This window comes from Filicampus tigris, chromosome 15 (genome assembly GCF_054856515.1).
Source record: "Filicampus tigris isolate MCC_2025a chromosome 15, RoL_Ftig_1.0, whole genome shotgun sequence".
NCBI classification, from domain to species: domain Eukaryota; kingdom Metazoa; phylum Chordata; class Actinopteri; order Syngnathiformes; family Syngnathidae; genus Filicampus; species Filicampus tigris.
In genome coordinates, this window is record NC_141231.1 from 9,948,942 (window position 1) to 9,966,310 (window position 17,369).

At 41.5% G+C, this 17,369-nt stretch overlaps 1 protein-coding gene across 2 annotated transcripts in view; it reads left to right on the forward strand.

Moving 5' to 3' along the window:
- sh2d3ca (SH2 domain containing 3Ca) overlaps nt 1-16,841 on the forward strand; it is a 48,838-nt gene extending 31,997 nt beyond the window's left edge. The window contains exons 3-13 of one of the 2 annotated variants that reach the window (XM_086054250.1): nt 4,150-4,299; nt 4,900-5,177; nt 6,084-6,161; nt 6,565-6,692; nt 7,655-8,027; nt 9,034-9,163; nt 9,363-9,478; nt 10,031-10,202; nt 10,284-10,395; nt 11,493-11,699; nt 13,377-16,841. In XM_086054250.1, the coding sequence (XP_085910376.1) occupies nt 4,150-4,299; nt 4,900-5,177; nt 6,084-6,161; nt 6,565-6,692; nt 7,655-8,027; nt 9,034-9,163; nt 9,363-9,478; nt 10,031-10,202; nt 10,284-10,395; nt 11,493-11,699; nt 13,377-13,552 (1,920 nt within the window). In that variant the 3' untranslated portion in view covers nt 13,553-16,841. The remainder of the gene's footprint in view (nt 1-4,149; nt 4,300-4,899; nt 5,178-6,083; nt 6,162-6,564; nt 6,693-7,654; nt 8,028-9,033; nt 9,164-9,362; nt 9,479-10,030; nt 10,203-10,283; nt 10,396-11,492; nt 11,700-13,376) is intronic. The other variant, XM_086054251.1, reaches the window with a different exon arrangement.
- The last annotated feature ends 528 nt before the right edge of the window (nt 16,842-17,369 follow it).

Sequence of the window (17,369 nt, forward strand, 5' to 3'; positions counted from 1 at the left end):
TTCAATTCACACTCACATTCATACCTATTGACATTTTAGAGTCTGCAATTAAGCTAATGTGCAAATTTCACACAGGAAGGAGGTGATTCTAACTCAGAATTCAGAACTGTGAGGCAGATGTGCTAACCACTCTAAAACTGTGCCGCGTTTTAAGACGCTGGGTCGGAGGGGAAAAGACAGAATAAGAGCATTTAGAGTGCATACATCATCCAACGCTTTTATCAGCTGCAACATAAATAACTGAGTGGCTGTTCTGTGTTTGCCTATGCCAGGGTGGGGAAACGTATGTGCTGCAGGTCAGATTTGATTTTTTAAATCGAGAGATGCACCAGATCAATTTACATGAGGTTGGAAAAAAACTCACGTGCCTGTAATATACGTAAAACCATTTATTGTGTGTTAATAATCAAATAATTAATTAATCACAGTGCTCGCAAGTTTAGAGCATTTTGACTGATTTTGCAAGATCCACAGAATGTTATGTTCTATGGTGATTTTGCAATCTTCCGGATGAAAGAAGAGACTCTATTCTTTCACCAGTAAATACAAAGTTTGATTCTAAAGTTTTTTGTTCTCTAGTAATCAGCAGTAGAACATGGGTCATTTTTAATCAATTCAGCTGCTTTGCCCAGAATACACAGGAAAAAAAAGATGTGTGCACAAACATCAAGGTAATGCAAAGATAATGCTTTTTTTGGGGGGGGGTGACACATCTGTCCAGAAAATGGTGCATTGCTACGCAATACCTTCTACTGGCGGTTTGTCTCATTACCACTCCTCAAAGTGCCTGTTAGTTAAAGGGCCAGCGCATCTGACCCATATCAACGACCCTCCAATGAAAAAAAACATATCAAACTCGACCTTGTCACTGAATGTTTTGATTCTAATGGATTTTATTCAATCGTTAATTTAGTATTAATGCTTGATTTGATTAGAATGAAAACGGATTAACTTAATGGTTCTTAAATGAATAATTAATTTTTTTTTTTTTTTTTATGAAGTGGGGAAACGGTAAAATGAATGCAACTTTACAGGGCTCCTATGCAAATTATCAGTGGGCAAAAAATGAACCAGAAGCCACACCTTGCCCACCTCTGGCATTAAGCCTTTACCCATTGCATGATACCAACACCTCACTTCTCACTTGCAACATTTCCATTTAGTCAACCGGGGTAGAACCTGCCAATCTTATCCACGGTAAACTCTATCCCTCACCCGAAGTAAGCTGGGATCGGCTTCTGGCTCACTTGCGACTTTAATGACGAACCCGCACCCTGCTATAGAAAATATAAAAAAAAACTGTGTACAGAGAGTTGTGCTGAATAAATAAACCCATGCTGATGAAAACCACCTTGGCAGAGGTAATTAAACAAGATTAAAGTGTGGGTTGATGAGTATTTCAAGCGGCCGTGCTTTTTAAGCGCTCACTTGAGCGGCTTTTTAGCAGCGCAAACACTGGATGACACCGATTAATGACTCCCATCATCACTCTCCCTGCTCTGCGGGATTGACTTAAGTGTTCACAAAGAGAGGCGCGATGCCAAGCAGACAGCTGTGCGCACCGCTCACATATGCAATTGGATTTCGCAGCTGGCCACAAACGCACACATCAGGGGCGTGTAGAGGGCGGGGCAAACGGGGCGATGGCATCCCTGCTGGGGCATCCACAGCCCCGCCCCGGGTCAATGGAAATATTTCAGGGGATGTTCGCCGAAGATTTTGGATGAATGTGCATTTTGATCCGTTAGTGATCGCGGAGGCATAATATTCTAAAATGCTCCATCTGCAAAACCTCCCGCTAAACCTCACAGCCACCGACAAAGACAACATTTCGGCGGGCATCGAAAAATCCATATACAGGAAGTCCTCGATTTACGAATGAGTTCCGTTCCTACACTGGCGATGTAACCCCAATTTCCGTGTATGTCGGATTACCCCATTAAAGTTAACATTTACATCAAAATGCTTGGTGTAAAAAATGAACATACATTAAAATACAAAATACAAACATAAGATGATGTACTTCGCATTATTGCTGATAGGTGGATGGAGGAGAAGGAAGGGAGAGCGAAAAAGGCAAAGATATTGCCGGCGCAAACAGACATGATTGGGAGACTCTGCGCATGCTCATTGCTCAACCGCAATGAATATCAAGTTTTTTATTGAGAGTTGAAAGTAACAATCGGAAATGACGTCCGTTTGAGTCATGACGCCGTGTGTCGCCGTATACAGTGGATTCTTCAAATGCCGGAGAACTCCGTCCGCTCAATCATGTCAGCGGGGTTATTCCAAATGTTACAGAAATTGGAATTTTGACCTTAACCCGAATATTGACTGCATATAAACGTAGTCACTATGGCGCTGGGGACAAAATGGCGGAAGAGGCACGGGCGTCGTGAGGTCGAAATGTCGTAGGTCGCGTACGTCGTAATTCGAGGACTTTCTGTAAAGAGATGCATCGACATGTGGAAGGTGTAGCTGGTGTCTCGTACACGGACGCACACTCAATTAAGCCGGCTGGGGTTTATTTCCATTTTGCATACTATACATTATTCATAGGGCTGTCCCAGTGTAAACTTGGCGGGAACTCGAGCACTCTTTCTACCACATAACAACACGCACACACTAATGTACGCGCTCAAGACCCGAGGGTGGCTGTCTGGTATGCCGCTTATATAACGATACTTCCCTCCATTTAGTTCGATATAGTTGGCCTTCCATCCGTCCATTTTCTAAAACTATAACTCTAAAATTATATTAATTGTGAACATGACCGCATTATTCTTATTCATGAAAAGTATTTTCAATCTTTTAAATGAACAATTGAACAAATGTTTTTCGCATTGACAAAGTCTGTGTATTTTAAAAATCAAATGCGGCCCTTGATCACGTTGCCCGTCCAAATTTACTGTACAGCTTTTAATGAGCTGAACATGCTTTTTGAATGTGTGAGGAATTTAGCGTACCTGGAGAAAACTCACGTCATCACAGTGAAAGTAATCAAACTCCACTCAAGATGGGTGTGAGTCGTGATTCGAACCCGCGACCTCAGAAGTATGAGGCTGTTAGACCATCAGACGATCGTGTGGCCCATTTAGTTGCAAACATAAAAATTGAGTTTACATCTACCTCAATATTTTTTTTTAATCGGTGGTGTAGTGCTGCACTGTGTAGCACTGTGTTTTTGTTTCTATGTTTTTACTGCCTCCTGCTGGCGATGTTGTATGAGTGCGTTCACAGTTTAAGGTCTCTGCAGACACCTTCATATACTGTTACTGTTTATTATTATTGTGCTTTATCATATCACTATTTTCTTCTGTTATTTTTCCTCTTATTTTTTTAATTATTATTTTTTATTTTTAATCTTGGACAACTGTTGTATTTGTTTGCTCTTAGGCTTTAGCCTGCTTCACACACCATGACAGAAAGATTACTTTTATGGATTGCTTGTCTTCAGTTTTATTCAAAACAAGCAGGGTTTTTTTTCTAAGACAATGATGCTGGACACAATAGATTTCTACTGGGAAAAAAAAGCTTTTCTTAGTCAGCAGTCGCTGCTGGCACCTTATTTGTCTCTGCCAGCTTGAACAGCAGAGCAGATGCATTTTGGCAGCTTTTTGTTGTTGTGCAACACAAAAATGTCCCAAGGCATTATTGTAATTAATCCCGATGGACCGGATTCCTATTATTTAACTGTCAAAAAATGATTTAACAACATGACATTTTGACGAATGATGTAGCACACATGTAACTATTGGTGTTTTTGCAACCTATTTTGTGCGTTTATTTTATTCAGTTTATTTGCAGAGGGACTATTCAGATTAATGACTGCAGTCTAGAGGCAGGACTCAAGTTCCTTTTTGCATTTCATGTACACGGTGACATCAGGGTTAGAAACCAATGATGTCATGACAGCGCTCAAAGCACTTTGTCCAGCAAGATTGCGCTGATGTCATCCCTATTCTTATGACCAGCATTATTCTCCTCTTAGGGCTCACAGATATGGTCGTGAAATCAATAACAACTTATTTTTTCCACAAAAATCACACCTTTGCTTATAGAAAATGGCATTCTTTGATAATATCAAAATATAATTCCAGCATGTTTTTTTCTCCCGGTGTTAACTTGTATCTGTGTGTGTGCGTGTAGGTGTCCGAGACTCTGGTGCAGCATCACGGAGACTTCCTGGTGCGTGACTCCCTGATCAATGTGAGCGACTACGTGCTGACCTGTCGGTGGGATAACGAGGTGCTGCATTTCAAGATCAGCAAAGTCCTGGTCAAATCCAGCGATACCAAGGTACACGCTGTACTTCAACGCAAATATCAGCTTGTCTTGATCGCAGCTACAAGACGTAGTTCATACTGAATATGTTAGGCAAAATCGAGCCACCATTGGCCACTCTCTCGCCAATGACCACCCCCACGTCTAGAGGAAGATTTTTATAAACTTGATTCTGTGGTGCTGATACTTATTTCCACCTTACTGGCATTTCCACTGACATTACACTGGGGCACTTAGATGCATACTTAAAATCATCAATCTAAACACACGTCAATTCTATTGAGCTCAAAACATTCTTTCATCATTGTTTTGTGCCATCCTTGAATGGTAATTTTTAGGCAAGATAGTCTGGAGGAAAAAAACTACAGCGTGTGGTTATCTTGTTTGTTTCTAGCTGTTTGTTGTTGGGTTAGGATAGTGGACCTTTTATACATGCATTGAAAAATGTATCATTAAGAATAAAATATATTAAGATTACATATTTTGCACGTATTTTGTCCATATTTAAAATAACGTGTTTGTCATATCTGGTTAGGAAGTGTGTGGTCCTATGTGGCCCCTTCCAGTATTAAAGTTGCCCACCCGTTTTCTACTGTATGGTCATGATTACCGTAGGTGCAGTATGTGCTAGAGTCGGAAAGCTTCGACTCAGTCCAGGAGCTGGTGCGCTTCTACGCAAGTCAGCGCAAAGCCATCTCTCAGTCCAGCGGTGTCCACATTTACTGTCCGGTGAGCCGGACCCTGCCGCTGCGCTACCTGGAGGCCACCTTCGCCCTATCCGGCAGCAAGCACGGCTGTGCCTACTCGCCGTCCAATCAGAGGGGAGCGTACATCAAGAGACGCAGCGTCACCATGATGGACGGGCTCACCACGGAGAAGTTGATGCCTCACAGGTGAGTTCCGTGGAGTCTTCTTCTAAATACAGGTGCATCTCAATAAATTAGATAAATCAATAAATCATTTATTTCAGTAGTTCGATTCAAAAAAGGGAAACAAGTGTATTGGATAGATTAGGTACTCATTTTCGTCGCGGGCCACGGTGTAGTTAGGTTTATTGTCATGTTTATTAATTTACTACAAATAATAATTAATCTATGCCAGAATAAGTCATAATAAGGTTTTTTGTTTTCCAATCAAACAAGCCCTGATTTCACACTAATTGCGTAAGTAAATTGAGTTACCGGTAGTCAGCATTATTTCTAGACTATTTGTGACTCTTTTTTCAGGGCGGGTATGCTGTAAGATTTTTCCTGAGTAAAATATGTGCATTGGCTCAGTAAAGGTCAAGAAACACTGATATAGAAATTGGGTGGGAATTATCTTATGAAAAGTATTTTCTTATGCGTTTAATGTATCTCTGTAATATTTGTTTTGAATTGAATTACTGAAATAAATGAATGTTTTGGCATATTCTGTTTCACGCGATGGTTACGGTTGTGTTCAGAATTAGAGCAGTTTGTATTAATGTACATGAATATTGATTAAATGATATTAAATATTTTATTTCCTTACAAGCAAATGCTAATCAAAACACAAAGAAATATGTATCACGTCATAACTACTTCTAAGTTGAAGGTTTTTTTTAACGTCTTAGCATCTGAATAAATGATAGACTACAGCATTTTGACTTCAAAGTTGGGTTATGCCACCGGTGTATGAAAAAAAACTCCTTCGTAAACCGATCCCCTCTATTCTGAACCCAGCTGTCCAAACCCTCATTCCACGTCTCCTCATTTTAGCCATTGTTACATTCTTATACATGATGTCATTTTATTGCCTCTTGTTACACACGCAATCAGCGACTCAGACAGCCCCAGTCCAGTTGAGACACCAGCGGCGCCACCGGAACCTCAGCCGCAACCTGTGCCCAAATGCAGGTGGTGTGTGTATTATATGTGTGTGTGAGACACAAGTGTGTAGAGCTAGTACACTTGCCACATCCCAACAATCCCCTCACCTCATCAGCACCTCCTCCCCAGAAGTGTGTCAAATCAACTTCCGACGGACCGCACACACGTTTCAAATGTGACAAGGCAGTTTGAAACGTGTATCCACCAAGAATGGTTGTAATTCCGCCTTTTTAAAGCGCTGGGAATGGTAGTAACCCAAAATGGTCTCCACCAAGGCAAAACGATCATACTTTGGATCAGCTAGGTGGAAAGTAAAAAAAAATCACCTGTAACCACGTCACTTCCTGTCATGTGACACTACCCCTGGCCATGTCGACAACATCTAAATCCATCCATGAGGATTTTTAACAATTTACTGTTGTGTTTGCAGCCCTTCCACCATCCACCACCACAAAGACGCAATGAGGAACTGTGCGATGAGCATGGATCAGATTCAAGAGTACCGCTGCCCCTTGTCGCCTGTCGGGGAGACGCCGATGTCTCCTGCATACTGCGCAAGTGAGTGCACATCAATGCATCCTTCAGTTTCTAAAACGGTGGCAAACTGTGGCCTGCAGTACTTAAAGCGGAAGTCAACCCAAACGTATTTTTTTTCAAGAATATATTCCCAGCAGGCCCATTAATTGAAAGACAGCATTTTGATTAATTTTCATTTGTGGAATATAAATTAAGCAGCAAAATGCACTCCTTTTTAGCCATCTCCGGGGGCGGCCATTTTGTCTTCTGTCGACTAAAAATGACATCACAACTGCTCACAATGACCAATCACGGCTGACCTGTTTTCTGAATCTGAGCCGTGATTGGTCGCTGTGAGCAGTTGTGATGTCATTTTCAGTCGACAGAAATGACAAAATGGCCGCCCCCAGAGATGGCTAAAAACAAATGGATTAACACTTATTCCACAAACGCAATATTTATCAGAATGCTCTGTTTCAACTAGTGGGCTTGCATAGAACATATTCTTGACAAAAAAAATGTTTGCGTTGACTTCCACATTAAATAATTTCTAAATAAATTGTCAGAGTAGTTTTAATGCAACATACTTTTTTTACTTTTACTTGAGTATTATTGAAGAAGAAGTGGTATTTCTTAGAGTCCGTTATGTTTTCCCCCCCATGTAGACTGCGTGGCTCACCTGCACTCAGTTTGAAGGGAATAACAGCATCCGATTTGATTGACCGGGAATTAAGTCAGCTTTGTTCACTCCCACAACAACGCAAACACACATTTCTAACTGCACCCGTCTACGAAAAATACAAAAGAAAGAAAACTCCACCCAGTTAGACTGCAATTAGACATTGGCTTGGCACGAAAATAGGGCGCTATGACTTTAATAGGCATGTGGTAGTTTATTTGGCATTAGGATTATGAGGGGGAAAAATTACTCATCTGGATGCAAAAAGTTCTAGAACCCACCAATACTGACTGAACTGGAGTAAAGGGTCATCTCTCTTCTCCAGTCACCAGACAGAGGGCCCACTCAGGTGGGCGAGTCCTGGCGGCGGTACCCCCTTCTCCCGTCACACGGCGTTCCAGCGACCCTCAGCTCAGCCCCTCTTCCAGCAACAACCCCCCGGAGCATCCCGCCAACTTCCCCCAATCGGCCCACTCCTCTCCCGCCCATCATCCGGCTTGCCAGTCGCACTCCTCCGAAACAGCGGGAAGCTACTGCGACCTTAGACCTTGCCCGGCCGGACCCCCCAAACCCCCCACCAAGACCTACGTGGAGCGGTTGCGGGTGGAGGAGGGGAGGAACGAGGGTGTGAGAGAGGAAGGAGACGGGATGTGCAGCGCTCCTCAGGTGGAGACCGCTTCCCTGTTCCGGCCCTCCAGGTATGAGACAAACTCGTAGTATGCATATGCCGTAACATTGCTATATATATCATTTAAAAAAATGTTGTAAATAAATTATAAGGAAAGTGAGTTAATTTTCCTGATAGACATTTTACCCCTTGAAAAAAATGTCAACTGTGAGTTGCTGGCAGATATTATACAAATCCCCCAAATTTTTATACATAATGTGTTGGTCAGGGGCCTGTCAACGGGGGCCCTACCAACCTGCTTGGGGCCCCCAGAAAGTCTTCCATTCCTCCCCCCCAGATCCACACCCATGATTCTACTGCCTTAAAGTGAAGAGTATACGACGCAAGTTACCAAATACAGTATAGTAGATAGTAGACGGCCCTAATAGTGTCAATGTGTCTATAAACTGACATAATTACAGACGACACTTTTTTTTTTTAACCATAGAAAGGGAGTCCACTATTTGAGGGAGTCTCCAAAAGTTGAATCAAGACAATTGAATTCTTCTTGGTCGATGTTGTTGATGTTTCAACCTCAATTCAAAAGGTTTCTTCAGTTTTGTATATTCGGTGTGTTTTATTTGAGGGAGGTTTTTGTTACTAGTCAAAGGCATGGCAGCTATTAGTGGGACTACAGTGTATGTTAACAATATTAAAAAACATCAATTAAAAAAAAAAACTTATTGTAATGTAACTTGTATATATCATGAAATTGATGAATCAAACATGAGAAATAAAATACAACTACAGTATATTTAACAAAAATATATAAATTTTTCATGAAATACACATGCTATTTCTATTTATAATTACCTTATAAGTTTAATTAGTAATGTGTATATAAATGTTCTACATTTCTTTTTCATGCCAAATAGAGCACATTTGACTCTTAACACTGGTGTCATAAAACAATTACATTCAATCTCTGGGTGAGTCACTGTATGAATCAAGAATCATTCTTTCACAGTGTGCTGACCGCAGTACAGTACTAGTTTATGGTTGTTCACTAGTTTATTAGCATAATGTTTCCCGTGCAGGTATCAGTCTTGCATCATGCCGGCTGACAATAAACCTCTGGAGATGTCTGTGCTGAAGAGAGTAAAAGAGCTGCTGGCTGAAGTGGATGCAAGGACAGCGGCAAAACACATCACCTTGGTGGACTGCACGGTACATATTAAACACACACACACACACACACACGCGCGCGAGCATATTGTATTAACTCGTTCACACTACTGAGAGCAAGCAGTAAAGAGAATTTATGAATGGACGTTGCCCATTTGTGCAAAACACATGCACACAATAGAATACAGTAGTTATCGTCTTTTTTTTTTTTTTTAACCCCCCCTCCCCCACTCTTGGGCAGATTGCAAGAATACTGGGTGTCAACTCAGAGATGCAAAGGATGATGGGAGTGTCCTCGGGCTTGGAGTTACTCACACTACCTCACGGGCACCAGCTGAGACTTGACCTACTAGAGAGGTGAGTTGTCTTCTATTTCAATGCATCCGCCCTTCATTCATTGGGAATGAATCCCGGGAGAGTCAAGCATTCACGCACATCTATCTAAAAAAGGGGGGTGTACTGTACTTATCTCAGTTCTGTTTTTTTCAAAATCCAGGTAGACTTTACTTGTATTTTTATACAGTATGTCAGTAATGCACTATATGTAGTATTAATCAGAATGCTGTATTTAGACTAGTGGAGCCACACAAAATATATTATATATACTTTAATACTCTACAAAATGTATGTGCTTCACATCACTGACAGATGGTTTAATAAAAAAACTGAAGGAGCAATTTATGTGAAAATCTCTCCTTTAACTTGTGTGTCACAACAAATGCTTTGTAAAAAAGATTGAGGAAAGTCATTAGTGTCAGAATTCTAATTATTCACAATGAGGCCCTTTTTCACCGTGACGGAAATTTCCGGAATGACTTTCCAACACCCTTTAAAACGGCATCTTCTGCTCCCTGTCATCACCACCAATTAGGTTTTAGTTGTCTCTAACGGCGACTGTTTTTCACTCAGGTTCTACACTATGTCTATCATGACGGCCGTGGACCTGCTGGGCTGCACCGGAAGCACCGAAGAGCGGGCGGCCCTGCTCCACAAGACCATCCAGTTGGCGGCCGAGCTCAAGAGCAACCTGGGTAACATGTTTGGCTTCGCCGCAGTGATGAGGGCCTTGGAGTTGCCGCAGGTAAGATAAACACGGTTGCCATCGTGCGCACTTTCTTTCCCTATTGTCATTTTCACTGACACATTTCTGATTACGCCTCAGATTTCCCGGCTGGAGCACACGTGGGTGACGTTACGCCAGAGACATACTGAAGGTGCCATCCTGTATGAGAAGAAGCTCAAACCTTTCCTGAAGAATTTGAATGACGGCAAAGGTAAGTGGTCTGTGGTTCTGCGAGTACCAAAATATGCTAGTTGTGGATGAGACCAGCAGTTAGCCTTGCTAGCTCTGGCTACTGAATCTAGTCTTATAAATAATAGAAATATTATAAATATTCATACCAGCGGGACCACAGAACCGGCGGAGAGGAATGAGGGCAGCAGTGCAACGTGAAGCTACATCGTAATCGCCAAAATGCGGGCAACAACTGTGTGATAATGACAATGTTATTCACATCGCAACATGACACTTGTGATGCTTTACAACACTGTCTTGTTACACTTGGCGTATGGGCGTGCTATACTTCAAGCATGTAGAAATAGCTTACCAAAAATGAGCCCGGCAGCACGGCCGCTTGCAAAATATGCAAGTCTGTCCGCTAATACAATAAAAGCACAAGTGAAATGAAAACAATGGACCAGATGTTAAAATTAGTGACATCGTTGATTGATAGACTTCAACTTGACTTCCATCATATTGTATAAAAATTTCAAAGAAAATCTGTTATTTAACCCCTAATAGACTGTTTGAACATTAACAATGCACTTTAATAAAGGGAAGTGGGTGGGGACTGACTGTACTAAAATAATCATTCAATAAAATTGATTTCACAATCAGTTCTAAAAGATTAAATGCAAATGTGTTGGACTTAAAAGTGAAAAGCAACAGAACGATACGTAACAAAAATGAAGTATGCAAACATGCTAGTTTGAACATTTAATTCATTGATTCTTCACAGACCACTAGAGGGAGCCCACGTACCATACGTTGAGAACCACTGGATTAGGAAATGTGCTTTGATTTATTTAACATTAAAACAAAATTCCCAGAGTCATAGTACATATGCCCACATTAGCATTAGTGACTCACACTCACTATGTTTCCTTTTGGGCAGATGGTCCAACTCCTCTTTTCAAGAGTGGCACACTAAGAAAATTAGTCCAAACACAGCGCTTTAAGGATTGAGACATTTTCAATTAGCAATTCATGGTTCCACCTTCTGAATCTGGTGGGGCACTTGCCCCAAATGCATAATTCTCACTGGTGGTTATTTGTTTTTCTTAAATGTCTTTTTTTTTTCTTTGCTTCCAGAGTCCAGCGTGGTATCCAGCACCACCTTCCCCCACATCATCCCCGTCCTGTCTTTACTGGAGCGAGGCCTTGCTCTCGGGGAGGTGCTGGAGCCGTGGGAGAGTGCGGAGGTGGGCGTCGACGTGGTCATGCACCACCTGGAGGCGGCTCGGACCGTCGCGCATCACGGGGGCATCTACAGGAGTAATGTGGAGAGCAAATTGCAGGGTATGGACACATGCGGAAAGCTACATTGAACTGTGTTTGGACTCGCAGCCCGTTATGTCCTTCTAGGCATGTATTTATTGCCATGATTAGGAATTGATCATTCACTGTATTGATCATCAAGCCATTAAACCTGTTAACCCGGGTTAATCAGGGTGACTAGATAGATTGAGAATACGTAGTATAGCTCATGAATTTCATCTCGTTAGATTGTGCTAGTAGCATCCGTCTTCAATGCTACACTATTTAAATCCCCTGCTATTATTTGCACTAATATGTCGCGGTTACAGAAGCAATCAATACTATAGAAAAACGCAATTTAGCAGCATGCAACTGTGCCGCGTACATCATCTGGAGCTGGTCGGAATCAATATTTATAAAGTAACAGAAACGTAAAATAGTCACCAGAGATGCTGGTTATTGAATGTATTCAATTTGTTCAGATCACTGGTTGTGGTACAGTTGGCTGCAAGAGGTTTTGTTTGCTCTGATCAACCAATCAGAGGATTGAAAAAGCTGTCAGTCAAGAGTCAGCTCGCTGGCCTTGTGAGGATAAATTTGGAATCTGATCGGTTAAAGAAGCAGTTCCATTGCTAATAGTTTAACTCACATGTGCCAGCATTACATTCTGTAGGCTGTGGGCAGATTATTAGACTCACATGGCAACACAGAGAGGCTGAAATCTGATTGGACCAAAACTCTAACATCTAAATGTGTGTCAGTGTTCAAAGTGGAGTAGTAATGTGCTACATTTACTCCGTTACATTTACTTAAAGCGGCAGTCAACCCAAAAACATATTTTTTTTTCTGATTAATATTGTGTTTCTGGAATATGAGTAAAGCAACAAAATCCACCTGTTTTTAGCTATCTCTGGTGGCGGCCATTTTGTCACTTCTGTCGACTGAAAATGACATTACACACCCTCAGGGCTTAGATAAATACCAATCATAGCTCAGCATCAGAAATCAGGTGAATCGTGATTGGTCATTATCTGAGCCGTTAGCAGTTGTGATGTCATTTTCAGTTGACAGAAGTGACAAAATGGCCGCCCCCAGAGATGGCTGAAAATGGGTGGATTTTGCTGCTTAACTCATATTTCATATTAATCATATTGCCTTGTTTTCAACTAGTGGGCCTGCATAGAACATATTCTTGGAAAAAAAAACATGTTTGGGTTGACTTCCCTTTAAGTAACTTTTTTAGATAAATTGTATTTGTAAAAGTATGTTAATGGAATATACTTTTCCTTTTATTTAAGTACTTTAAGAAGAAACACTACATTTACTCAGCTACACTGAGTTACGTACATTATGTTCACCACTTGTACTTTTCATCCACCCACTCTTGTCCGGCACGCACTGTCATCTGCATCTGCCTAAAAATCTCCATCTTTCAGCCTACAAGAACTCCACTTCCAACTTGTGCTGTTTCACAATTGTAATGTTAACTTAGGAAAATATAAGACACTCACGAGTTATTCAGTGGTTGAATCGTTTTTTTTCACTGCTCTCTCAAGTAATTATTTGAAGGACTACGTTTTACTTGATTCAAGTTATTCTGAATTTACAGTACTCTTATGCGAGTGCCATATTGGCTACTCTACCCAACTACATTTAGGCCTTGCAGGTTCTTACCAGCAAAGCCAAACTCCTCTTCCTCTTTTTCGCCCTCCGGTGTAGGGTTCCAGGTACAGGCCGACATCCACGAGATCTTCCAGACGGAATTCCAGATGCGTCTGCTGTGGGGCTGCCGCGGGTCCGAGGGCAGCCAGCTGGAGCGCTACGAGAAATTCGACAAGGTCCTCACCGCCCTCTCGCACAAGCTCGAGCCTCCAGTGCGCCACAGCGAGCTATAGCGACGATTTTCACAACAGACACCTTGCATCTGCACTTACCACTCCGAAGTGGTCTTGTCTTGCATGGCCAAAAAAGGGGGACATGGAGGAGTGCGGGTGGACCACTGTGAGTGGAGAGGCAGCTAAAAGTACAGCGGGATGTCACTTTCTACACAACGTGCACTCACTGCAAACTGTGGCATTGCGGACGTCCTCACTTATCCCTAAAATGTCCAGAAGAGGAGATAAATTAATAGGGTGTCCCCTGAGGGTCAATCTGCAGAGTTTGGCTTTGCCCCGCACACACAAATGCTTCCCTGCTGTCTCACACTGTCGTAGAAATGACTGGTAACATTCTAATTAGATCATCATGTACATGTCTTTCTGTGTGTGCCTGTGCGTAAATCATGTGAACATTCCTTTATTTATTATTTATTTTCTTAGAGGAGCTCCATCCATTCAGGGCATTCGGCTTCTCAAACCCCGTGACAAGTGGGAAGGAGCCATAAAAGCTCAGTCCCATGAAATATGTATTAGCCACTCATTAATACATGCATACCAAAAGAAGTCAAAAGTGAAGGCTTTGACAGTTGTTCAAAACAACCGGAGTGCAATCACGTTTGCTTGGGGCTGTGCGCTAAATGTTGCTAAAAGAAGTGTTAAGTGAGGCAAGGTTACCTACTTACTGTGTTTTTCACTTCTAGCATAAACATTCATGAAAACACTAGCAATGCGCATTTGGGCAAATTAACGATCAATCAAGCTTTGCCTTAATTGTTATGTTTAGGATGACTGTATGCCCCGAACTCCTTTTCAATGCCAATGTAGTGCATGGAAAATGGAAAATCAACACTGCCTACTGTATTTCACTCCACTTTGCGTCAATTATGCAAATACTCAACAATCAGTGCACAAAAATCAACAAAAGTGATTGATTACTGGCTTATAATAGCCATTTTGAGGAGATTAGCCTTTAATTAATTAAATATTAAAGGTTCTAAATCAACCTTGTGAGATAGATCAAAGTGAAAACCTAAACTGTTAATTCATACAACATTAAAGGTCATATTGCTTCTTGCATGCACTCAGTTTGGGATAATTAAATTGCATTTAAGAATTAGTATAAACCGCATATTGGGATCACAGACTGCTCAAAACAAATCACGGGAACGCTTAAATCACACATCCCACATCTCGATGAATGAAATATTCCATTTGAAAATATTGATTGATTACAAAATGTAATTCAGATGAAAAGTACCAATTATCCATAGAAATCTAAATTTTAGATTTGTCACCTCTGTAGTCTCTTGGTATTTCATCCATATTCTTGATGCGCCATCCTGGAAAAGTTGCTCCTGCTACTAGGAAATAATGCAAAACTAGCAAGGAATGTTGACTGATGCAGGATGAAACAATTGTTTTTAACTTCCTAAATGCAGATGTATCCCGGAATTGTGACTTATCTGTGAGGTTACACTGTGATGATTTTGTGTTCCCTTAAATTTTTCAGCAGTATGTATGAATACTCTCAGGATACTTTGTTGGTGATAACGATAGTAGCTACTAGCAGGGGAAATCAATTAACCACTCTGTACATGTTCTGACCTCCCGTTTTCATGTTGTATCGAGCAGAATAATATGTTACTCAATTTCCCAGACATCCTGTCGGTCATACATGGGATACACACATACAGACTTTTTAACATAACAGATTTTGCCAAATGTGAGAGACTCCATACACACGATGAGGAAAAATATCAAGTGAGTTTAACTCCGCTTATCGTGTGTGGTGTACTCGAGACTGACCAACACGGCACACCACATTCATAACAGTATCTATTCTCCACCGACAACAGCAAGTCACCAGCCCTAATCCAGAAGGCTGTAGCTCCAAGCTAGGCTAACTGTTAGCGAATCTGTTAACTACACTGTTGTTTTAAAAGTCTTCTAATTGTCATTTGTATTGTGTTGGATGACTTGAGACATGATATGCTAACACTCAACAGTCAGTTGCTCCTCTCTTTGTGTCCGGTAGCCGAGCTAGCTTAAGAGCATTTCCTAATTGGCTCTCGTTCTGCTTCATGCCACAATCAGAGTCATTCAAGGATTAGCAATTGTAAATATTGAACAGATTTAATATTGTTGGACCTGGAAAATCATTAACAAACCCCACACCACAGGTTACGCTTTCAGTGACGTTTTATAATCTGGCGTTGTGATAAATACTCAAATTCATCGCGGTTATCTGTTTGTGTGTACCCCGCTTCAAACGGCAAACTAGTTGAGAATGAATTTCCATTGCTTTGAGACATCATTCAACAACAGTAACTTCCATGCGTTTGACAGAATTGACAGTGATCACTTATGCCCAAGGATGGCCGATGGTGTAATTGTACACTTGCATAGCTTCTGTGCGGGCAGCGTGGGATCGTGCCCGCTCAGTGACGGTGTTTGTGTTTGTCCTGTGACTGGCTGGTGGACCAATTCAGAGTGTAGTCATCTGAGATAGCTTCCAGCACCTCTCCGTGACCCTGTACAGGATATGCTGAGTTGAGGATGAGACGCATGAGATGAGACACTTAGGCACATCATAAGTGTACAAAAAATACAGTACAGATATCGGCGTATTCCATACAGTACTTTAAGAACATATGGGTTCCAATTTATATGCTACCAAATGGCATCTGGGTGACTGCTTGTGGTAGAGATAGTCTTTCGAGGATGTGAACCTGGTTGCGGCTGATTCTCAGTGCTATGCAATCATTTCAGCCAAAGGACCACACCCATTTCAATTCTACTAAATATTTTGAGGGCTTTTTCCCCTCCCTCCTGTCTCCTTGTCGTCTACCTCCAAATCAAAAAAATGCATTCTATAATATACTCGAATGTACACATCGGGTATCAATCACGGTGACTTCATTCTCAGTCTGGTCTGATCTTTACATGAGTGTCTGTTGTAGTGTGAAACACGTTTGTGGAGGCGCAGTTGTACAGGCCATGCAAAAAAGAATGTCCCTTCCCATCATAGCCCAGCAGGGGGCAACCTTAATTCAATCAAACTCCCAAATCTGTATTGTCTGTTCTGCAGCCGACTGAGTTTTAGGTTTGTCATCTGCTCATACTGATGATGGAAGAACGAGTTTTGTGTGTTTTTCTTTATTCTAGCTTTTGATTAAACGGTGACGCTCAGAGGACTGCGCGGAATGAAAGACAAAAGGACAGTATGATGGTTTGTTGTTTTTGTTGTTTTTCTACATATTGTACATAGCAGTTCACTCTTTTTCAAATAAAATGATTGCTTGTGTCACAGGTGGTACCTTTGAATTGTAGTCAATTGAGAATCAAGGGATGCCTTTTTTTTTTACGTGTATCCATTCATTTTCCATGAAATTTGTCCCATTTGATGTCATGTGGGAGGAAGCCAGTGGGGAAAAACAATGCAAGCACGGAGAGCACATACAGTATGTAGGGAGTTGAACCCCAAACCTAAAAAATGAGCCAAGCAGCATGAAAAATCATTATTAACAAACCCCACACCATCACAAAAAAAAAAAGAGAGCACTGAATTCCTTGCTTCCATTTCCAAGATCCTATCTTTGGGAACCAGGATTTTCTGCAATGATGGCGGCCAAAAGACAATTACAGAGTCAACTAACTGGGCGCAAGTACCACACTTGAGGTGTCATTATCTCTCATTACCCTATGATTCACTGGAGAAACAAGTTTAGGGATACCCGCTAATTACTGTATAACGACTGCACTCGGCGTATTGATACATTGTATTTGTATTATGCTAATTGGTTCTATGCAGGTCCATCGAAATATTGCGGCCCAA